We start from the raw sequence: 24,147 nt of genomic DNA on the forward strand, positions 1-24,147 counted from the left end.
AGTCAGGGTGGCAATCCTTATATCAGATAAATTAGATTTTAAGCCAAAGACTATAAGAGATGAGGAAGAGCACTATATCATACTTAAAGGATCTGTCCAACAAGAAGATCTAACAATTTAAAATATCTATGCCCCTAACATGGGAACAGCCAACTATATAAACCAATTAATAACAGAATCAAAGAAATACATCGACAGTAATACAATAATGGTAAAGGACTTTAACACCCCCCCCCTCAATAAAATGGACAGATCATTCAAGCAAATGATCAACAAGGAAATAAAGGCCTTAAATGACACACTGGACCAGATGGACACCACAGATATATTCAGAACATGCTATCCAAAAGCAACAGAATACACATTCTTCTCTAGTGCTCATGGAACATTCTCCAGAATAGATCACATTCTGGGTCACAAATCAGGTCTCAAACGGTACCAAAAGATTGGGATCATTCCCTGCATATTTTCAGACCACAATGCTCTGAAGCTAGAACTCAATTTCTTTCTTTAGAGGAAACTTTAAAGGAAAGGAACTTTACAGGAATGTTGGAAAGAACTCAAATACATGGTGCTAAAGAGCATCCTACTAAAGAATGAATGGGTCAACAAGGAAATTAAAGAAGAATTTTAAAAATTCATGGAAACATATGATAATGAAAACACAACTGTCCAAATCTGTGGGACACAGCAAAGGCAGTCCTGAGAGGAAAGTATATAGCAATACAAGCCTTTTTCAACAAACAATAAAGGTCTCAAGTACACAACCTAACCTTACACCTAAAGGAGCGGCACAAAGAACAGCAAGAAAGCCTAAACCCAGGAAGAGAAGAGAAATAATAAAGGTCAGAGCAGAAATCAATGAAATAGAAACCAAACCAAACCAAACAAAACAAAAGAAGAAATCAATGGAACAAGAAGCTGGTTCTTTGAAAGACTTAATAAGATTGATAAACTCTGGCCAGACTTATCAAAACAGAAAGAGAAAGGACCCAAATAAATAAAATCATGAATGAAAGAAGAGAGATCATAACCAACACCAAAGAAATACAAACAATTATAAGAACATATTATAAACAACTATACACCAGCAAATTTGACAATCTGGAAGAAATGGATGCATTCCTAGAGATGTATAAACTACTAAAACTGAACCAGGAAGAAAGAGAAAATCTGAACAGACCCATAACCAGTAAGGAGATTGAAGCTGTCATCAAAAACCTCTAATAAAAAAGAGCCCAGGGTCAGATGGCTTCCCAGGGGAATTCTACCTAACATTTAAAGAAGAATTAACAACTATTCTCCTGAAACTGTTCCAAAAAATGGAAATGGAAGGAAAACTTCCAAACTCATTTGATGAGGCCAGCATTACCTTGATCCCAAAATCAGACAAAGACCCCATCAAAAAGGAGAATTACAGACCAATATCCCTGATGAACAAAGATGCAAAAATTCTCACCAAAATACTAGCCAGTAGGACCCAACAGTACATTAAAGGGATTATTCACCACGCCCAAGTGGGATTTATTCCAGGGCTTCAAGGGTGGTTCAATAACCGCAAATCAATCACTGTGATACAATACATTAATAAAAGGAAGAACAAGAACCACAAGACACTCTCAATAGATGCTGAAAAAGCATTTGACAAAGTACAGCATCCCTTCCTGATCAAAACTCTTCACAGTGTAGGGATATAGGGTACATACCTCAATATCATCAAAGCCATCTATGAAAAACCCACAGTGAATATCATTCTCAATGGGGGAAAACCCCATTGCTAACGTCAGGAACATGGCAGGGATGTCCACTATCACCACTGCTATTCAACATAGTACTAGAAGTCCTAGAATCAGCAATCAGACAATAGAAAGAAATAAAAGGCATCCAGATCGGCAAAGAAGAAGGCAAACTCTCCCTCTTTGTAGATGATATGATAGTTTATGTGAAAAACTCAAAAGACTCCACTCCAAATCTGCTAGTACTTGTACAGGAATTCAGTAAAGTGTCAGGATATAAAATCCATGCACAGAAATCAGTTGCATTTCTATACACCAACAACAAGACAGAAGAAAGGGAAATTAAGGAGTCAATCCCATTTACAATTGCACCCAAAACCACAAGATACCTAGGAATAAACCTAACCAAAGAGGCAAAGAATCTGTACTCAGAAAACTATGAAGTACTCATGAAAGAAATTGGGGAAGACACAAAGAAATGGAAAAACGTTCCATGCTCATGGATTGGAAGAATAAATATTGTGAAAATATCTATGCTACCTAAAGCAATCTACACGTTTCATGCAATCCCTATCAGAATCCCATCAATTTTTTTTTCAAAGAAATGGAACAAATAATCCTAAAATTTATATGGAACCAGAAAAGATCTCGAATAGTCAGAGGAAGATTGAAAAAGAAAGCCAAAGTTGGTGGCATCACAATTCCAGACTTCAAGCTCTATTACAAAGCTCTCATCATCAAGACAGCATGGTACTGACACAAAAAGACACACAGATCAATGGAACAGAATAGAGAACCCAGAAATGGACCCTCAACTCTAGGGTCAACTAATCTTCGACAAAGCAAGAAAGAATGTCCAATGGAAAAAAGACAGACTCTTCAATAAATGGTGTTGGGAAAATTGGACAGCCACATGCAGAAGAATGAAACTGGACCATTTCCTTACACCACACACAAAAATAGACTCAAAATGGATGAAGGACCCCAACATGAGACAGTAATCCATCCAAATCCTTGAGAAGAAACCAGTCAGCAACTTCTTTGACCTCAGCCGCAGCCACTTCTTCCTAGAAACATTGCCAAAGGCAAGGGAAGCAAGGGCAAAAATGAACTACTGGGACTTCAGGTTCAAAAGCTTCTGCACAGCAAAGGAAACAGTTAACAAAACCAAAAGACAACTGACAGAATGGGAGAAGATATTCACAAATAACACATCAGATAAAGGGCTAGTATCCAAAATAGTTATCAAACTCAACACTGAAAGAATAATCCAATCAAGAAATGGGCAGAGGACATGAACAGACATTTCTGCAAAGAAGACATCCAGATAGCCAACAGACACATGAAAAAACGCTCCACATCACTCAGCATCAGGGAAATACAAATCCAAACCACAGTGAGATACCACCTCACACCAGTTGGAATGGCTCAAATTAACCAGTCAGGAAATGACGGATGCTGGCGAGGATGAGGAGAAAGGGGAGCCTCCTACACTGTTGGTGGGAATGCAAGCTGGTGCAGCCACTCTGGAAAACAGCATGGAGGTTCCTCAAAAAGTGGAAAATAGAGCTACCCTACAACACACAATCACACTACTGGGTATTTACCCCAAAGATACAAAATGTAGTGATTTGAAGGGGCATGTGCACCCGAATGTTCATAGCAGCAATGTCCACAATAGCCAAACTATGGAAAGAACCTAGATGTCCATCAACAGATGAATGGATAAAGAAGATGTGGTTCATATGTACAAGGAATACTATGCAGCCATCAAAAGAATGAAATCCTGCCATTTGCAACAACATGGATGGAACTAAAGGGCATTATGCTGAGCGAAATTAGTTAATCAGAGAAGGACAATTATCATATGATCTCCCTGATATGAGGAAGTTGAGATGCAATGTGGGGGTGTTGGGGGGTAGGAAGGAAAAAATGAAACAAGATGGGATTGGGAGGGAGACAAACCAAAAGAGATTCTTAATTTCACAAAATGAACGGAGGGTTGCCTGTGGGTGGGGCTGGGGATAGGGTGGTGGGTGATGGGACATTGGGGACTCTGGGGAGGGTGTGTGCTACGGTGAGTGTGTAAGCCTGATGGTTCACAGACCTGTACCCCTGGGGCTAATAATATATTATATGTTAATTTTTTTAAAACAAGAATCGCAGGGCATAGGGGTGGAGCAGTACATACAGAAGCCCGGGTCACTATAATTACCGTGCAAGTGGAAGAAGAGGAAAAGAAGCAACTTCTGGAACCAAGCTGGATATTTAGGCTCCATACCCAGCATGGAGCCCAATGCAGGGCTTGAACTCATGACCTGGGATCAAGACCTGAGCTGAGATCAAGAATCTGATGCTTGACCAACTGAGCCACAGAGGCACCCCTAGAAAGAGTATTTTATACGGCATCAGAAGCTTAATACCAAAATTAATAGTACCATACAGAACTGTAGTCCAGATTTTCTCTAGACTTGATTTTTTGGGGCACTTGGGTGGCTTGGTGGGTTAAGCCTCTGCCTTCAACTCAGGTCATGATCTCGGGGTCCTGGGATCGAGCCCCACATCAGGCTCCCTGCTCAGCGGGGAGCAAGATTCTCTCTTGCTCTATCCCTCTGCCCCTCCCCACCCCATCTGAGATAAATAAATTTTTTAAAAAATCAGGTCTTTTTTTAAAAAGATTTTATTTATTTATTTCACAGAGAGAGAGAGATCACAAGTAGGCACAGAGGCAGGCAGAGGCAGGGGAAAGCAGGCTCCCCACTGAGCGGAGAGCTCGACGTGGGGCTCAATCCCAGGACCCTGAGGTCACGAACGGAATTGAAATCAAGAGTCAGACATTTAACTGAGCCTCAGGTACCCCTTAAGATTTTATTTTTAAGTAATCTCTACACCCAACTTGGGGCTCGAACCTATGACCCCGAGATCATGCTCGCCTGCGCCAGCCAGTCACCCCCACAGTCCAAACGGAAGGATGTTTCCTATTTTGCCAAACAACCATCTGAAGAGACTGGACAACAGTAGATAACTTTTACTGTGATTTCACATTTCACTGGCAGTGGGGTTGTTGATATTGTGAAGCTACGAGGCTTATATAATAAAAATTACCTAGTTTATCTTGGGAGGAAGTATTTCTCGAGGCACAGTGAGACTATCAGCAACAGCAGATGCCCCCTTGTTCCGCCGAATGGCAGTGCTATTTGATCGTCGAGGACTACTGAAGCAAGGGAACACAGGAATAATTGTGGAGTCTTGTAGGGCTGAAGCAGTATAGTGGGATAATTCTTCTAGGATATTTATTAGATTACACAGGGTAGTTTCACATCAAGCAAATTCTTCCTAGGGGGCCAACATGCCTATGGCCAATTCTAGCAGTTATCATACCTAAAGCCCTTTTGGTTCTATGAGGGACTGTGTGGTGTGTGGGCAAGAAGATAGACAGATGGATTTTTCCGAATCCTAGCACGCACTGCGTTAATGCATTTGAAGGGTAGGATTTGGCTAGTTATTTTTCCACAGGGGTTTGCCAGTGGGAAGGTAATTAAGGGGCTGCCGTGGGAGCACAGCAAGACTGACTGGCTCCTGCGTCATCATCCAGAGTGGTGCTACTGATGACTGGAAAGAAGAACTGGCACCGAAGGAAGATGGGGTCGTGCAATGTAAGGTTCATCGAGGTCACAGGAAGGCTAGAACCTAGCCCTGGTTTGATTAGAGCAGAAGCTCTTCCCAGAATTCCAATGACAGGGCTTTTTGTGAATCATTCCCCCGGAGATTAGTGAACCCAAGCATTACTAGTGAGTTTCATGACTCCTCTTCTGCTCTGGGGTGACCTGGCAGAGGGCGGCAGCATGAGGGCAGGTGCACGAGATGTGGCTGCAGCTTGACAGACTGGAGCGAAAGGTGAGACTTAGTACATCTGCAGGGACCACACTAGGTCCCAGGTGGGCATATCTTAGACAAGAAAATGAAATCATGGGCATGAAGAACGTCGAAACAGGGAGAGGAGGCTGAAGCAAGCGGGGTGAGGGTACTGCTGGGGAGGAGAAGCAGCGGTGCTGGGTTAGAGGCATCGCATGTGACCTTAGTCTGCGGGACGATGTGACTGCGGAGAGGAGTGAGGAGGGAGCATTTTGTATTTGGTTGGAGCATGTGTCGTGACACGCCCAGCAATTCTTAAGGGGGTCGTCCTGGGCTATGGCTTGGGAGAGCTTAACAACAGAGCTGGTACTCCAATCAGAGGGGGTTTCCTCTTTGATGAAACATAGTAGTAGAGTATTGTTATCTGGTTTTTCATCTTGAATGTGCATAGGAATTGAGAACAGAGGGTAGGGATTTGGGGAACCGAGGTGGCTCAGTCAGTTAAGTGTCTGCTTTTGGCTCAGGTCATGGTCCCAGGGTCCTGGGATCAGGCCCAGTGTCAGGCTCCCTGCTCAGCGGGAGTCTGCTCCTCCCTCTCCCTGCACTGTTCCCCCTGCTGTGTTCTCCCTCTCTTTCTCTCTCTCAAGTAAAAGAAAAAGAAAAAGAAAAAAAGAAAATGCAATAAAAGCCACAATGAGATACTACACACATCAAGACAGCACAAGTGGGTTAAAAACAAAAACGGACAATCTGAGCGCTGCGTGGCTCCCGGGACGCTCACGTGGCCGGGGAGGCTCAGGATGGCGCGCCACTCGGGAGAAGGTTGTTAGTCCCTAACAGAAGTCAACACGCACAGCAGCGGAGGGAAAATGTTTTCCCTCTCACCTTCTAGTTTCTCTCAGACTCTGCAAAAGGAGACTGACAAGAGAACAAGGGACGTTTATGAGCACGTCTCAAATGTACCAGGGGCGGGGAACTCAGCAGTGAGCCAGAACTTGCACTTCTGTAGCATCTTAACCAGAAACAACAAAAACTTTCAGAGACGAGGGACAGACCAAGGAAAGGCCACTGGGCTTCCAGGACACAAACTGCAGGAAGGGGCCAGTGGCAGACAAAGGTGGGTCACGTAGACCCCTCCAGTGTCACCGCCAGCCCCACAGGGCTCCAGGCTGGTCCCTGTGGTTAACTTCTGCGTAAACTCATGTCCTGCTTTTCGGGCAGGCTGGAGAGCTTCTCCTGTGTCTGCTTATTCTCAACTGCCTTCAGCTCCAATTAAACCCAGTGCCAAAGGGTGGCAGATTCTGCCATCTCTCCATATCTTGCAGATACCCCAGCAGTCTGCCTCTCAGGTATCCTCTAAGAGGATTGAAATCCCGTGTCAATATAAAGATGCAGAAGAGCGTTGCTGGAAGTCTTGCAATCGCTAAAAACAGCCCAAACCTCCACCCAGGGATGAAGAGGTCACGGGTAGCGCACCCACCTTTGCTGCACTAGGAGCGCAGGCGTGGGGGCACATGCTCAAGGAGGCTCCCACCAAAGGAGACACAAGGTAAGAGGAGCTTCTCGTGCAGCAGGAAGAATGCTCCCTCCCAACCAGCAGGTGCAGAAAAAGGGCCTCCCTGACCTGGGCTGGTATCTGCTGCCCTACTGTCCAGCACTGTGCAGAGTGACCCTCTTCAGGCGGAAGAAAACCCAGTCACATGCTTCCATTCCCCAAAAAAGTGCGCAGTGTGTGCCCGGGGCTAGAACAGATCTGAGTAAGTGCAGCTTTATGGGTTTACCAAGTGGGTTTTGGGTGGTGGGACAAATTTGGGGCTGGAAGTGGTGCACCACAGTGGTGGAAGGTGGTTAACAGACTTGGTGGGTGAAGGCGCAGGACGAGGCTGGAGAACGGTGAGTGTCACGTGACAGTGCAGGATGCGGAGACCACATGTAGGACGATGGACAGTAGGTAATGGTGGAGCGGGTGGTGAAGAGGAGGAGGGTGAATGGTGGTGGTCTGGTGGTGCAGGAGGGCGGACAGTGAGTAGCAATGGTGCAGGAAGGTGAATGGCTGCCGGTGCATGATGGGTAGAGGGTGGTACGTGGTGATGATGGGTTTCTGCTCTTGGTAGGAGACGGTATCTTGTCCTGGCATGAGTAACTCATTCTTCACCATGTCATCCCCATCTCCCCCACCTCATCCTCCACTAGGACCACCCCCACCGTTTTCCAGTCCTGTGTACGTCCCAGCACCCATCGTCCACCTGGTGGTGCAGACCCGTAACGAGAAGACATCCTGGACTTCTCCCTTCCCATCAGCCTCCACGTTCAGCCGACGACGCCAACCAACAACGCCTCTAAGTGAAGTCTGCAGTGTGCGATCTAAAGCGAGGTGAAGACTTGAGACCCTGGCTGGCTGCAGGTGTGAACGCCAGGTGAGCCCTAACAACTGTCTGGCTGGTCTGCACCAGTTTGTTCAGCTGAAGACACGCCTGCAGGACAGGACGGTGACATAGTCCCAGCGCACCCAGAGAACAGGCTCCCGCACCTCTTAAGTGCACTCAGACATGTTTTCTTCTGACTGAGAATCAGCCGAGGAACCCCACAAAACTGTGGAGCTCCAGGTTCAGCCCAGAGACTGTGGGTCCACCAGCACGGGCAGGGGCTGGGTCCTCCGCAACAGAGGACAGAGGTCGAGCCCGAGCTCATCACTGTGGGAGCAGTCCCAAGTCAGAAGGCAGAGGCAGAGGCCTCCTGGTGTTGGGAGTGCGTTATCGGAGCCCCGTGCAGGTGGTGGTGTACGTGAGTGCCCAGCAGGGCCCACACCCAGGCACCTTCTTGCTCGCAGGCTCTGCTGCCCCACCCCGCTTCTCCCTCTCCAGGAGCACTCCACGGCACGTTCACATGTCTCACCTCAATCCGTCCCAATCCCCACGGAGGGCTGTCAAGAGTCAGGGACAGGTGCGGTCTGAGGATTTCAAGGGGGGTGTCCTCTGCACACTGACCCCTCAGAGAAGTCACCCGGGAACAGGCCTGGTGGTCACTGTAACCTCACTTTGAAGGAGAACTCTGAAGCCCTTCTTCGTGAGCTCGTGCTGTGAAGTTCTCTACACGCTGACCGGGCTGGGGGACACTCAGGCAGCTACGGGGGGCTCAGGAGGTCCATTCAGGGTATGGGGGACACTACTGCCAGGCCAGCCAGGTACCTACTGCCACCTCCCAGAGCTGCTCAGCGCAGCCAAAAACCCGGGCTGAGAATGCTTTGGGCTCAGGGCAGAGAGCTGGGGGAGAGGCCACACGCGCAACCGAATGAGGAAGAGAGAACAAGACAAGACACATCTCAGTACCCACCTATGATGGAGTCCCTGCGGAAGACATCTCTGTCGAAGACGTAAAAGGACAGGTGCCGAAAGCTCCGAGGGATCTCACAGTAGAAGTCCTCTCCATAGAAGGGGCTGAGAAGCAAGCAGAATGGACTCCGTTAGGTGAGCCGGCCAGTGTGGGGCGGCCCACTGAGCACCAGCCTCGGGCGCACACGCAGAATCACGCTCCCACGTGTGTTAGCAACACGCCACGCCGGGTCTCACGTGTGCGATGCGGAACTGTGGTTTGCTTGCTGGGGTGCAAATGTGGTCCCCACTGTCGGCCCCAAGGCCCATCACCTGGAGTGATCAGCTGCGGGCAGAGAGCTCCGCGCAGGGAGCATGAGTCAGCTGTGTGTGTCCGGGTTGGACCCAACACTCCAGGACCACGAGGACACATGGGACGTGCGGGTGGGCCTCCCTTCACGCGCGTCCATCCAACTTGGCTTGCCAGGTGCAGACCCCACTGCTCTCCTTCCCCAGAAGTTGGGCTGTAGTCTGCACCTGTCCCTGGGGAGACGACCTCTGGCCACGGGTTGACCCTGCACACAGACCCCACACCAGCATCCCCATGCACAGAGACCCAACATGAACCACAAACCCCAGTCAAGGTCAACAAACAGGCCCCCAGCTGCTCGGCTGGGCCAGGCTGAGTCCGCTTGTGAGGTGTGCAGAGAGCAGACCTGCTGGAAAGGGCAGGGCCCCCGACCGGCTGCAGCTGGTTACAGGATGGCCCACCACTCCCTGCGGCACCCTCTGACCCTACCCGTTCCCACACATGCCATGGCCAAGGTCCGAAGTCGGGAAAGCTAACTGAGTATGCTGTGCTGGTTAGGGGAGGAAGATCACGCAGTCCTGGCCAGGCTGGAGTAACAGCGGAGAAGGGGACAGTGTGCTTCCCGGCCATGGAACCCCCTGCGAGGGCCACGGATGGAGGGGCACTCCAGCCGGTCCTGAGACGACTCTCCCCACCACATCTGAGCATCTCTGAGGTCAGAGGGCACACCGCGGTCGGCATCAGAAAGCACTGTTCTTTCTCTGGGGCCCCAAGGTGACGGGGCCTCTCCCTCTGACCAGTGCCACGGCCCCACAGAACGTGCTCTTGGTGCCATGACATGGGGTCACCCATGTGTCTGTCTCCCGCCACCTGCCTCAGCACCAATAGTCCGCTGTCTTCAGACACAGGCACGTGATCTGTCAAGATCACCAGCGGGTGCCGCACACGCGTCTCGACGCTGTCCCTCGGGATCAGCTCAGCAAGGCCCTTGGGGAGCCCAGAATGGACAGAGCACGTGGACCCTTCCCGGGGCCCGAGGGAGGCACCACCCATGAGGAAAACAGACGTAGGACACGGGCAGGCCTCCACCCACCCGCCACGGCCCAGACAGGCTGCTGGAGTCCCAGCCCCGGCTCGTGCAGCCAGGCAGGGAGAGGGAGCCGAGCGGAGGGGCTGGGTGCAGCCCAGGCCAGGCAGTGGCTGAGGAGGGGGGCCAGGCCTTCAAAATACGGAAAAGGCAGAGCAGTCAGCCCCCCGTCAAGAGGCAACGTGTCCACAGTCCGTGGCCGTGCAGGCTGACCTGCGGACAGACGGGGGCACAGAGGTGCCGGGGCCCCAACGTGACCTGTCTCCTCCATCTAGTAGCTGAGGGCCGGCCTGGACGGGTGGGAACAGAGGATGTGAACCGTCACTGAGGAGACCCGCCTGAGCCCACCGGTCCAGACACAGTGCCCAGCACCGGCAGTGTGCAGAGCGGACCTGCCGGCTGGGAAGAAGAGCCAACGGTGGCCCCTGAGGGCCCAGGGCTATTGGGGCACCAGAGGGAATAATCCAGAAGCACGTGAGGCAGGCAGGGGCCTGGGGTCCTGAAGGACCAGGCCACAATGAGTCGGACAACAGCCAAGAAAGCAGCCGCAAAGGGGAAGGCATTTGAGCCACTAGGGAGCTGCCGTGCGGCAAAGCAGAGCGTGTTGGACCCAGGACTGCGTCTGGAAACACCAGATGGCTGCGTGTGTGCCGCTCACTCACTGAGCAAGACCAGAGCCGGGGGCGGGGTGGGGACCCTGCTGTCCTGAGGGTCCGAGGGTGCAGAGAGTGCCATGCCACCAAGCCGTCATCATGCAGACGTCAGCACTGCCTCGCAGGCCTCACACGGAGGCCACACACCCACACATTTGTCCGGGCATAGGCGCCTCCAGGGAAAGCCACGTGTGACTCTGTCTGAGCTCTCTCCTCACACCTCCCGGGACCCCATCTGCGCGCATGGGGCTCTGCTCCTCTACTCTCCACGCGGAGCCAAACGTAATTCGCTCAGGCCGCGAAGCAGAACCACTGGAACGGGGTTTTAGAAAACACGGGTCCCTGGGCCTCGCCCCAGACAAGCCTCTCCGGGGTTTGATTCCTTTAATTCCACAGCCACACGACCAACACGAGCCGTGAGGTCATCGCAGTCTCCAGATCACCCCGTGTTACACATGGGCCACACACGGATTATCTTCAGAGACACAGAACCCCAACTCATACCCTCAGACGTGCCACTCGGGGCAAGGCTGCCCCCAGAGGCCATAGGACACAAAGGTGGCGCCCGAGCCCAGAGGAGAGAGCCAGACCACAGGGAGTCACGTAACATGTGAGTCGTGGCAGCAGGAAGCCCAGCCTGGGTGCCTGCACATGCCCGGAGGGGCCGACGGAGTCCCAGACACCGCACGGGCCTGACCTCGCAGGCTGCGACTGCGGACGCCCGCACCCACGGACCCCACCTCATCCCTGCCCCCCTGAGCGAGGTGCCCCCCTCAGCGAGGTGCCCCAGGAAGACACTGCTTCCCTGAGTGCCCTGACTCATAATCACACTCAGGTGCCTGTTCCTAGAACCTCCCTGTGCTGCCTTACTCCTTCATGATCTCAACTGTTGGCTGAAAAAAGGAACATGCAGGAACAAGAATGTTTCTGATAACGTGTAACTAGAAATAAGGGTGACAAGTGTGAGATGTGGCGAAGTCAGAGCCTGCAGGAGCACAGCGGTGCGGCCACTCGGCAACAGCAGCGCTTCCCTGAAACGGCCAGAGCAGGGGGGACGCACGCCCCCACAGACACTGTGGCCTGCGAGCTGGCGGCTGCACTCACAGCAGCCGAGAAGCGGCAGCAAGCCCCATGTCCATCAGCAGAGCCGGCGCGGATGAACAAAGTGGGGTCCGTCGACCCGGACAGTGTGGAGCTCAGACGCCTGCTGTCACGGACGAACACTGAAACCACGGTGCTCAGGGAGACAGGCCACAAAAGGCCACACACAGTGCGACTCCACGTTCCCCCGAAAAGGCAAGTACGTAGAGAGAAAGTGGCTGGAGCCACAGGAAGCGGGCAGTGAAGGGTCACGAAAATACTCCACAACTGACGGCCACAGCTCCGAACGTACTGAAAGCCACAGAATTACACACCCGCCATAGTTACTTACAGGGTATGTGAATCAGATCTCAATAAAGCCATTTTTTTAAAACCAAAATTTTAAAAATACATAAGGATGTCAGAAAGTGAAAACCAGAATTAACATTACAGGGTACATGCTAGACTTTTTTCTCTGAAGATCTATGAATATAGAACACAAGTAGACACAGATGGAAACATATTTTTACAATAAAAGTAGGATCCCGGGGTGCCTGGGTAGCTCAGTGGGTTAAGCCTCTGCCTTCAGCTTAGGTCATGATCCCGGGATCCGGGTCCTGGGATCGAGCCCCGCATCGGCTCTCTGCTCAGCGGGGAGCCTGCTTCCCTCTCTCTCTGCCTGCCTCTCTGCCTACTTGTGATCTCTGTCTGTCAAATAAATAAATAAAATCTTTTAAAAAAACAAAAGTAGGATTCCATTACATATCCCCATACACCGTTCACTTTTTCCTTTAATATCATGTCATAGATCACTTTCCGAATACATATATTAAACGTCAGTTGCCAGCAGGCCTGAGGTCTGAGCGGGCACATCTGCGGGACTCTCCTGTCCCAACCCTGACGGTGCCCGGAGCAGAGTGGCCAGGGCACGGCCGCCCACCTGTCGCAGAGCAGCGCCAGGCACGTGCTTGGCTCAAGGCTGCTCGCCGCCAGAAGGTTCCGGTGTGGGACACGGTGCGACCGTCCGGAACGTGAGGACAGATTCGGCCCACACGCCCACCAACACACCGTCTCACCGGCATCTACAAACTTGGCTCACGTGACGGCAAAACGACCTCCTGCTTCGTTGTCAACATTGGAGTCGTCGGCGCAGCTCAGAGTCAGGCCCGTGTGCTTTCGCGGCGGCGCTCTGGCCCGTGTTCTAGGCGCGCCCCCCCTTCTTGCCTTCAGGGTAGCCGTCCACTGAGAACTCCCAAGGTGGCATTACAGACTAGATGATGGATAACTGACACAGCAGATAAGAGACACCTTTTCAACTGGAAACACCACGAAGCTGCCAGTGCCATCTGTCATTGATGGGCAAGGACTGGCGTGCAGTCCTGCCTTCTCCAAAATGTGTCCCAGCACAGAGCAGCCATGTCCCTGCACTTGGGAGCTGAGGCTGCCCAGGGAGGCGGTGACATCTGTCTGGGGCAGGAGGGCCGACGTGGGGTTCAGCGCAGCGGGCACCCCTCTGCTGAGGGCCCCCACCCCAGGGCACACCGACCCGGTCATCCGCTCAGCCCCACCCCCGTCCCGGGTCAACAGGAAGTCCGTGCTTGTCTCTTCGCGGCTGGGGAGTCGGAAGCGTGTTCCCAGAGGGGAGGGAAACCAAGGCACTCTCCCATCCCCGCCCCTCTCCATGTGCTGGGCCAGACAATGTCTCCTTTCTGGGGAACTCAGAGGGGGCCCAGCCACTGCCTCCCCTTCCTTCCCATTAGCGCCATAACCCGGGGTCTCTCTCTACACAGGCCCCGCTTTGTCCCCAGCCGAGGTCAGCAGCAGTCAGATGCATGACTCATGCCCCACTCGCAGCCTCGGGGCTCCAGAACCCTCCTTCCAAATAAAGAGAAAAGCAGCCCACAGGACTTGGCTTGCCTTAAACACTGCTGTGTGACAGAAGAAGATTAATGCGTGCGGTCGCATCCGCTTGGAGGCCCTCGGAGGGCGGCCAGAGTGGCAGGCTCTTTCCCTCGGTAATTGCTGGGAGCAGCTCAAGTGAACTCTCGCAGAGAGAGAAGAAACCCTCCTGCCGAACACGGAGCGGATCTATCTATAAGCTCCGACAGGCCAACCTCCTGCCTTCCTCCCACTCCTCCCAGAGCCCAGATGTGCCGCCCGGGGCTCAGACAGGGCCTCCTCTGGGACCCGCGCAGAAACCGCCGAGTCTCCGTGAGTCATTTCCCAGCATCTGCTGAGGCGGGCAGCACCCCACCCCCACCGGGGCGGCCGGCCCTGCGGCCACACTGTCTGCTCAGGAGAAAACAGCTGCACGCCTGGTCTTCTCTGGGCTCAGGCTCTGTCGCAAACGCCAGAGTCCATTTCCCAACATCTGGGCAGGGAGCGGAGGGGCAGGGCTGCCTGGGCGGCTCCCGATTTGGGGTGGACGGAAAGGCAGCCCAAGAATAGGAGCCCCACTCCGAGCCTCTCTGTGAGAGGGCCGTTCCGACAGAGGCCGATGCCACAGAGAAGGCCACCCTGGGGGCCGAGCGTCCAGGCTCCCCGAGGGAGATCAGGGCCCACCCCATAGCCCCACACGGCCAGGAAGCCTGGCTGGCAGGGCGGGTCTTCCAAAAAGGGCAACAGCCCATCTCCAAGCAGCTCAGAGCTCAGCTAATGAAATGTGCCTTGTACGCTGCGAACCAAAAGCTGGATTAAACTTTCATTAAACCAAATACTGTTCAACTGTCCGCAGGAGATGAATGAGAAATGCCAAGGAGTCAAGGGCTGGCAGGGCCCACGGGGCCGCTGAGCCGGAAGTGCCCGTGTCTCCCTCTGCGGCAGGCATGGGCGGCAGGGAGGCCTGGGACACGCAGAGCCAGAAAAAGGAGCCTCGGAGGCACAAGCTTCCGCTGCCAGTCATCCCCACAGGCCCTCAGGCAGCGGGAAACCTCTGGGTTCTCCTCACTTCCTCCAGACCTCCTTTAAATCCCTGGGTGGCCTGGCTCCCTGGCACCCGCGAGCCTTCCCCACAGAGCTCTCCCTTCCCATCAGACGCTGCGTCTCCTTGGGAGGAAGGATGCTGAGCCTCTGTGGGAGCCCCAACCCCGACTCAGGTCACCCCGGGGACGGGCAGCTCCTGGACAGAAAGCTGCTCTGATCCCACAAAGGACATGGATCGTGTCATGTGCCACGCTGCACATTTGCAGCAGGGATAGGAGGGATGTAGCTAAGCCTCCGCAGGAAGGAGAGAGTCTGAGGTCAGATCCCAGTGTCTGTCCCAGTGCCGGGCAGAAGAGTCACCGGGCCAGTCGCCACACTCGTGGGGCTCCGGGCAGAGACGTGGGCATAAACCCCCAAGGGTCAGTGGCGGCTGCTGCACATCACAGATCCAGAGGGCATTCGAGGGTGGTGGCCTGGCAGGCAGGGCCAGAGGGCCCCAGGTTAGCATCAGGCAGGCACTGGACCAAGCAGGAAATGTTCTTTTTTCTTTTTCCTTTTTTTTTTTTTTTTTTAAAGATTTTGTTTATTTATTTGACAGAGATCACAAGCAGGCAGAGATGCAGGCAGAGAGAGAGAGAGAAGCAGGCTCCCCACTGAGCAGAGAGTCGGATTCAGGGCTCGATCCCAGGATCCTGAGATCATGACTTAAGCCGAAGGCAGAGGCTTGACCCACTGAGCCCCGCAGGTGCTCCAAGGCAGGAAATGTTCTTAAAGGGGCTCACACTCTTCCCCAAGCACCAGGACCCAAACTGGGGATTCCTCCGGGAGCACCCCAGAACAGTGGGGGCATGAATTCACCGACTCCAGCTGACAAGGACTATCTGAGCCAAACGCTTGAATTTACGTCCCAAAAACTTTTTTTAAACTGGAGAAATTAGAGATAAAAGTATTAGGAGAAACCGTTAGACGTACAGCCTCCTAAACCAAAATCAGCATTTGCTCATCCACAACTCGGGATTTACTGAAAACCTCCAAGAAGATGGAGTCTGTCGTCCTGAACCACAGACTCTTCGCCGTCCCTTTCGGAGTCTAACCCAGGCCGCGTGTCCCCCCCAGGACAGGAGCTGCAGGGTCCCCCGGGCAGGAGTCGGGTCTGGCACACAGCAGCGCTGGGCTCTGAGTGACGGGCATTTTCCAGGAGCAGATGGGGGCTGACTCGTCACAGACCCACACGCTCTTTAATTCCAGTTTGGAAGCGCGCACCCGTCCTTCCTGGGAACAACCTCTCCTTTGGGAACTTTCTCAGCAGGAACGACAGGATGTGAGGGCTACAATTACGCCGTGTAGACAAACACGGTGATGGGCGAGCTCCTCCTCACTTTGCTCCAGAAAGTGGTTATTTTACTGTCTAACTTCTAATCTTATGTAAAAAAGCAAAAACAAAAACATCCCCCATAATCCCACTACCCGCCCGAAAATAACCACATTGACATTTATGTCCACATATTCCAGACCATTCTGGAACAATCCCAGTTTACAGAACAAGAGGGAATCTTACTGTGAACACAACTTTGTGACCCTCCGTTAGCAGTCGTCAGACACTAGCACACTCTGGGCCGAGCGGCCACCGTTTCCACTGGAAGGTGAGAAGCCTCTGTGGGAAGCCAGGCCAGCGCCAGGGGGTAGCCCCTTCCCCACAACAGAAACCAGGTGAGAGAAGGCAGAGACCGCCTGGGGGTGGGGGTCTTGGAGTGGCCCTGGGGAGAGGCTCGGCACCCCAGCCCCGTCACAGTGGCCGCTGGGGAAGGTGCGGGTCAGATCAGGAAGTTTGGGGCAGCTCCTCTTCGGGCCGGGAGCTGTGCCCACACGTTGTAGGCATTTTGTGGGAAAAGGGAAGCAACGCCATCCTTGAAATAATCACACTTGTTGACAAAAGGAAATGAATATAGAGTACTTTGGGGAATATTCTTGCAAATGAGCGGCCCAGCATTGTTTTTACTTATTTTGTTCACGTAACTAGAATATGCTTCTTTCACTGGAGAAAGTGGTGATGTCCTCCGTGATGGGACCTTCCCTAGCCCTGTCTGGGAAGCAGGAGGCAACTCTCCGGGTGGGTCATCAGGTGCTCTCCGCACGTGTGCCGTGCTGTCTGGGGCGGCAGCTGCCTCTGAGCCCCGATGTGACGGCCCAACATCCTGGGGCCTGAGGTTAAGCCAACCGACCATGAGCGGCCACTGAAGGGAGAGCACGATCACAGCCACAGAAGTTACATGTGAATAAGGTTCACGCTCAACGTCAGGAAGGTATTTTCCTAGTAAGACAGAAACTTTGCCCCAAATCGCTTTTCTGGAGAATGGACAAGGCCAGGAGGAAAGGACTGGGGCTCCCCAGTGCCAGACCTCATGAGCCCTTCCAAGAAGGTCTGCAGCCGAGCCTCCCCAGCACCCTTTCCCACAGCCGAAGGAAAGCAAAGGACAAACTCGGGCCTTTCCCTAAGTTACCCGCGGCGGACTTACTCGTGGGGAACGGCCTCACGCGAGTGCCGGGGACACCTGAGCAGCACGGCCCCCCCCACAGGGGCCCCGGGACGGCCTTCCGCTGCGAAGGGAGGGAGTCTCTCCGACACGTTCTGTCTGCACGTCTGAGTGCAAAGATGGTGCTGGACAGCAGCTGAGCTGGGGCTGCCCCTGCCCCCAAGGCCCGGACAGGCCGCCATGCCCTCTGGCTCTATTGAGTTCAGAGACCAGATGGAGGCTCTTCCTTCCCGCAGGGACTTTCCCAAATGCAGCAGCGGATCGGAGAGGAAACGCTGAGGCCCGCAGGCACGAGCTGGAGAGAGGGAAGACTCCGGCACTCCTCGGAGGTGATGACCGAGCGCTGCCCACACTGGGGGCCGTGGGCAGGGCCGGCCTGGCCCCCAGTGCGCCCGCTTCCTTCGTGCTGGCAGCTGCCGTCGGAGCCTCGGCCTTCCTCCCCGCTCAAAGCCGGCAGAGCCTGGGGACGGGTCTTCCGCTTCCGGCCTCCAACCACGGCTAGTGGAGCCGCATCTTCACGTGTCGTCTCCCTGCAGCTACCCTCGCGCACAGGCTTCTTCCCGCTCGCCTCCGAGTCCTCGTGAGACAGGTCTGGACGTTCTTCTGCTCTGTCCCTAACCCCCTCCTACCCGTTTCCTGTGTGTCGGGGGTGTCTGGAGCCTTCCCGTTCACCCCTTCTCCCTCCAGCGAACCCATCCAGCTGTTTACTCACCCAGTGACGTTCCATTCAAGTCCTTGGGTCCTTCCTTTCCGGGAATTCTACTTGGTTCTTTCGGAAACTGGGTTCATCATTCTTTATCATTCCTCATCCCAGTCATGTCTGCAACCTTGTCTTACTTATTACTTCAAAGTCACTAAATCTTGTCGGCAGACCTTCTGCAAACCCTTCCGGTCTGATTCTGTTGTTTTTCTTGGCAAATACACCAACACTTCACCTCCTTGGGTTCTTCTGTGCTTTCTCCTCAGAGATCACAGAGGAAGATTCTTCGAGGCCTGGACTGAAGGGTACGTCTGGACTTGCTTTGACTGGCATTTCGTCACCTCTGAGGACGTTACAACTATCCAGGACTACGGCAATGCCCGTGCATGGACTGAGGCTTCTGGATTCAGGCGTGCACACTCACAAGAGAGCTAATATTTTATTTCAAATACTTGGCAGCAAATGGAGGCAGCACTTTATCTTGCTAACTTCTTTTATAGGGTGAGTTTCTTCGCCTTTTTGCCCAGACACTATAGTAGAGCTCTGGGGCTACTCGCCCACAAGGTCTACCAGTGTGAATGCAGTTTTTGTCTCAATACTAAATGGTGAAATGCACCCATATTTTTTAAGTTCCTGGAATTATTTTGTGTTAGTGTCTTTCTTTGCTGTCACTTTTAACTTTCTGTTTAGAGCATCCTCTCCTTGTCAGAGAAGCACTCAATACATTTTCACTGAGGGGCACGTGGTGGCTCAGTCAGTTAACATCCGACTCTTGGTTTCAGCTGAGGTCGTGATCTTGGGGTGCTGGAATCACATCAGGCTCCTGCTCAGTAGGGAACCTGCTCCAGATTCTCTCCCTCGGCCCCTCCCTGCCTCACGTGCACGTATGCCTGCGCGCTCTCTCTCTCAAATGAATAAATCTTTAATACACAAATAAAAAAACATTCACTGAGCTAATAAATAAATAAACAAAAACAGCCAAGCTCATTAAAACTGTCCATAAGGAGAGAATGAATTTTCCAAGTCAGACCATTACCTCAGGGCACTGACTACAGGTAACTGGCGACAGCATTTTGGAGGCTCCCACCTGATTCTGGCTGTTTCTCAGACGGCTGATCTTCTGAACAGACAGTGTGACCACATCATTACCTGATTTAGCTCCAAGCTTCCTCTTCCTGCTCCAGAAGCACATTTCCTAGTATCACCAAATCCAGGAACCACAGTTTCCATTTCTAAACTTGTCTAAAATGTTTTGAAGATCAGGACCCCCACTCTCAGCCCTGCCTAAAACAGAGGTTCCCAAGCAGACTCTCTTCCTAGAGGTCTGGGCTCAGCAGGTCTGGGGAGGGCCGAGCTTCCCTGAGACCACAGTGACTTTCCAGGTATAGGACCTCCAGGCATCAATGCCAACTGCGCAAACACAGAAAGGGTTCACCCGGCCTCAGGACCGTGGACATAACCCAGAAGGTGACAGTGACATCGTGAGCCCTGGCCTCACCTCCAACACCAGCCCCAAAGCCAGGCGCAACTCCTGACAGACGACTCAGGAGTTCTGTTTTCCTACAACGAATGATTCCAGAGACTCTGGAGCATGCCCGGCCCACACGCTGTGGCCACTTGGCCTCAGGGGTGCCTCCCAGTGCTGGGGGCCCTGTGCAGATGGAGAATGGAAGGGGCAGGAAATCCCTAACAGGTCTGTAGAAACCAAGTCCGGTCACAACATGCGGCTTGTGCCCTTTCAGAGAGAACAGTAGGAAGGATACACTTGTTCTGCGAAAGCTGCTCTCAAACCAGAAACAGCTGTGTGCGTGGGTCCACACCACCCACACTTGTAAACACGGGCTTCCTGGAGGACCCTGCTCCACTCCACCAGCCACTTGGTGACAAGTGACTTGCTCAGGACCCCCACTAGCTGTGCTGGCTGCAAGCCACGAGGCCCGCCCCTGCTAACATTCGCGCTTCTGGGTTCTCTCTCCCCACCCTCCATGGAAACTGCTGTGACTTTTAGGGAGCCCTCCTGTCCCCGGGGTGTGGTCCAGGGGTGGCATCACGGGGAGCCTGTCAGAGATGTCTGAGCAGACAGCTGTCTCGACAAGCCCTCCGGTGGTGAGTGGTCCTTAACAGCTGACCCTCCGGGGCACGGATATGTTCATTGTACAGCAAACTCTCCAAGGACCCGAGGACCTACTAGACGCTGCTCCTTCCAACCAACAATCTCTGGCGCTCTCAGCGAGTGCTGTCCAGGCCCCCCTTCCTCAGTGGGCATCACTTCCATGCCCATCTCAGATTTGTCTCTCTGGGAAAGTTTAAAGGAAGGTGGTTTAAAAAAAAAAAAAAGCTGCCCAATGTTCACCTGTCAAAATGCCTGACTGCTGCTATGTCCGGTGCACACCTTGACCTTCAGCCCATCTCTGACCAGAGGTGCCCAAACACGCCCCTCCAGGGGGTGACCGCTCCCCTGCAGCTGCAGGCTGCTCAGCCCGGGCCAGCACGAGCATTTGGGGACTGCCACCAAGACGGCAGCCCAGCGGCCCTGGCAGACAGGAGCTCACAGAACATTCCAGTGCCTCACGCACACTGGGCAGTGTGGACAGTGGCCAATGGCACCTGTGTTCCAGGCATCTGCCACACAGAGGAAGCAGGCGGAGGAAAGCAAACAGCAGACATTACCAGAGCGACTTCTCCACAATCTTGGTCCTGAAAACCTCCTCCCGGTCCAGGTTCACCGTGCAGTAGCAATCCCGCATCTTGTTTGGCCCCGGGTAAGTGGGAAGATTTTTGGCTTCACCTAAAAAGCAAATGTAAATATACCATCGATTTAGCGTACAGTTACCGTGTTCCCTTGCCAATCACAGACACTTTTCCAAGTAATGCACTTATTTCACAGCAATGCACCTGCTGTCCCTTTTATACACTCATTAGCTCTTTATGTGTCTTTCTTGCTGCCACAATCAGAATATCAGAGAGCATACTACGTATGGTGTTAGAATGCAAGGTAACATCCACATATCCTCCAAAACAAACTGATCAAAGTAGGAATCCATTAGCCTATGAATCAGGACTTTATTCATACTAGTCCCCTTAATTTTTTTTAATGTGTAAATTATAGTAAGATACATATAACTTAAAATGTATCATCTTAACCACTTCCAGTGCAGAGCTCAGTAAAGTATATTTATACTATTGGGCAACCAATCTCTAACTTTTTCATATTGCAGAACTGAAACTCTGCACCCACGCAACACAACCCCGTCCCCTCCCCCAGTACCCACCCTTCCACTTTGTGTCTGAAGCCGGCTACCCGAGGTAACTCACAGAAGTGATCAGTATTTGTCCTTCTGGGACTGCCTTCTTTCACCCAGCAAAATGCCCTCAAGGTTCATGAGTGTTGTAGCAAGTTCCTTCCTCATCAAGGCTAAATATTTCATTGTACGGATGGACCACATTCTGCTGATCCATTCAAATCCTGGCTCGCTTTGTTACTCTGAATTTGATTCGTCAGTACCAGGCCAAAGCTGGGGCAATAATTAAGGAGAAGGACCCTTTTAAAGAAAAAAAAAAAAAAGCATGGACTCCAGCTGTTTATCTTTTAAAAGATTTTATTTCTTTATTTGAGACAGAGAGAGTGAGTGAGCACACAAGCAGGGGTGGGGCAGGGGAAGGGGAGAAGCAGGTTCCCCACTGAGCAGGGAGCCCCACTCCGGGGCTCGATCCCGTGACCCTGAGATCGTGACCCGAGCCAAAGGCAGATGCTTCACCAACGGTGCCACCCGGCACCCCTCCAGCTGTTTAAAACACAGAGTGACTTGCCAGTTAGAGGTAAGTCCCACGGGGAGACCTGCTGTTGGTCCAGTGTCCCCCTCCCATGTCCCCTGCTCCACACGGAAGGAGAGAGCCTCGGGCAGCAGCAGGCCCTGCAGAAAACACCGTGGATCCCCGGCTCCTTGTGGGCCCCGGGGTCTGTCCACAATCGCCGACAGCACCACAGTCTGTGTCCTCTCCTGGAGACTCACAAGTGTGAACAGGGTCGACAGCGCTGTCCACGGGCAGCTTGTGACACGGACACCCAGGCAGAGACCTTGTCTCCTCTGCGGAGGAAAAGCCTCGGGCCACCCCTCGCGTCTCTGAGGCCTCCGCTACGGCCCGTCTCCTGGGGCGCCCGCAGGCCCCCGACCCCACCTCGGACGGCAGGGCAGCTCGAGCACCCAGGCACAGCACAAACACTGGCGGCTCCACAAGGGGCCAAACTGCCTCACTCTTGCCGAAACTGAAGAAAGCAACAGACACCGACCCCACACCAGAGCACCAGCTCCTCAGAACTCCGCACCAGAGGCCCCGGGTGCACCCTCGCCCGCACAACTCCCAACGGAACAGACATTCTGACTCTCTGGGGGGAACCAGCATGTTTAGAAGATGCCAGTTTGCAAACGGGCCCGCCTGAGCCTCCAGGGGGACTGAGATGAGCTCGGCTTGTTGGAAGCTTCTTGACTTTTCAGTTAATGTCTCTACAGACGCCCACACAGCGGGGTGGGATTTCCGGGCCAGTGCACCTTATTTCTGACGAGCGTGTTCCTCCAGGGTTCCAAAGAGCAGCAGTGGAGTCGGCGCACGTGGTCCTTTCCTGAACACAGCGGGACAGGAGACCTGATTTTCTGGGCCTCAGTTTCCCCCACGGGAGGAGCACGAGAACACACGAGCTCTCCACAGCTCCTCCAGCTCCAAGAAGCTTTTACTTCAAAAAACTGCAGAGATTTGGGACGCCTGAGTGGCTCAGTTGGTTAAGCAGCTGCCTTCGGCTCAGGTCATGATCCCAGCGTCCTGGGATCGAGTCCCACATCGGGCTCCTTGCTCAGCAGGGAGCCTGCTTCTCCCTCTGCCTCTGCCTGCTTCTCTGTCTGCCTGTGCTCGCTTTCTCCCTCTCTCTCTGATAAATAAATAAAATCTTTAAAAAAAAAAAAAAAGATTGCAGAGATTTTCCTTTTGGGAATCACCAATGGCTCTTGGCAGGTGAAGAAAGAGAAAAACAATGAATGTTCTCCGGTAGAGCCGCCGGGTTACCACACTCCAGAACACACCACGTGCGCATGAGCCAGGCCCACGGAGACACGGCCGAGCTGGTGAGAGGCACGTGAATCTAAGCCAAACCCGGCGCATGGGAAAGGTCCTGTGCACATGCACGCAGGGGTGCGACCACATCCCACAGGGGCCAAAGAGTACGTGGTCCACGGGCCTCTCCAGAGCGAGGGTCAAGGGCAGCAGAGCCGGGCCCCCTCCACTGCACTGCCCGACGAGGCCATCCCCTCACACACACCAGGCCCCAAACAGATGCTTTCTGTCTTCTGGTTCTGGTCTGGAGATCACCTGTGCAGCACTCACAAACCTTGAAACTTAAAACCAGCCTGACGTTGAGAACTTCCCGGCTGACATCTTGATGGTGAGAATCAAGACTCACCATGCTTCCCCTTAGAGTTTGTTTTGGTGGTGTTGTTGTTCTTGTTATTTTACAGCAAATGAGATATTTAGCTGCAAGTTCCTGTGTTTCATAAAAGGAGAAAAGAAACTTATTCGAAAGTCTCATGGGAGATGATCGCTGGGGGAAAATAGGGAACTGAGATTTTCTTCCTGTTTATTCTCCAAAGAACCTCAGAACCAAGCAACAGTCGCTGACATTCCACCAGGTGGGTCCCCTGAAGAGAGAAGGGAAAGATGTGCCTGAACCAGAGACACCCGGGGCGCCTGGGTGGCTCAGTCGGTTAACCGGCTGCCTTGGACTCAGGTCACAATCTCAGGGCCCTGGAATCGAGCCCCGCATTGGGCTCTCTGCTCAGCGGGGAGCCTGCTTCCTCCCCTCTCTCTCTCTCTGCCTCTCTGCTACTTATGATCTCTGTCAAATAAATAAATAAAATCTTTTTAAAAAGAGAAAGAGAGACACCTGACACCGCGGAAATGCCGGTGTGAG

The 24,147-nt window shown here is 52.9% G+C and overlaps 1 protein-coding gene and 1 long non-coding RNA gene across 8 annotated transcripts in view; one reads left to right on the forward strand and one right to left on the reverse strand.

The window, feature by feature from the left end:
• RASA3 (RAS p21 protein activator 3) overlaps window positions 1-24,147 on the reverse strand; it is a 114,036-nt gene that overhangs the window by 50,668 nt on the left and 39,221 nt on the right. For 2 of the 6 annotated variants that reach the window (XM_082701138.1, XM_082701139.1), the window contains exon 2: window positions 20,859-20,976. Coding sequence is in view for 3 of the 6 variants with exons in the window: in XM_082701135.1 (XP_082557261.1) it covers window positions 8,925-9,028; window positions 20,859-20,976 (222 nt within the window). In the remaining 3 variants the exon portion in view is untranslated. Of the gene's footprint in view, window positions 1-8,924; window positions 9,029-20,858; window positions 20,977-21,503; window positions 21,731-21,998; window positions 24,107-24,147 lie in introns of those variants that run through there. The other 4 variants (XM_082701137.1, XM_082701136.1, XM_082701135.1 and 1 more) reach the window with 4 other exon arrangements.
• LOC309849018 lies at window positions 12,842-18,929 on the forward strand. Of its 2 annotated transcripts, XR_014303421.1 has the most exons (4): window positions 12,842-13,687; window positions 13,823-14,243; window positions 17,725-18,077; window positions 18,455-18,929. It is a non-coding gene; the product is annotated as an uncharacterized lncRNA (long non-coding RNA). The 2 variants fall into 2 exon arrangements; XR_014303422.1 differs by having other exon boundaries at window positions 12,846-14,243.

The sequence above is a fragment of the Mustela nivalis genome (assembly GCF_964662115.1).
Source record: "Mustela nivalis genome assembly, chromosome: 15".
NCBI classification, from domain to species: domain Eukaryota; kingdom Metazoa; phylum Chordata; class Mammalia; order Carnivora; family Mustelidae; genus Mustela; species Mustela nivalis.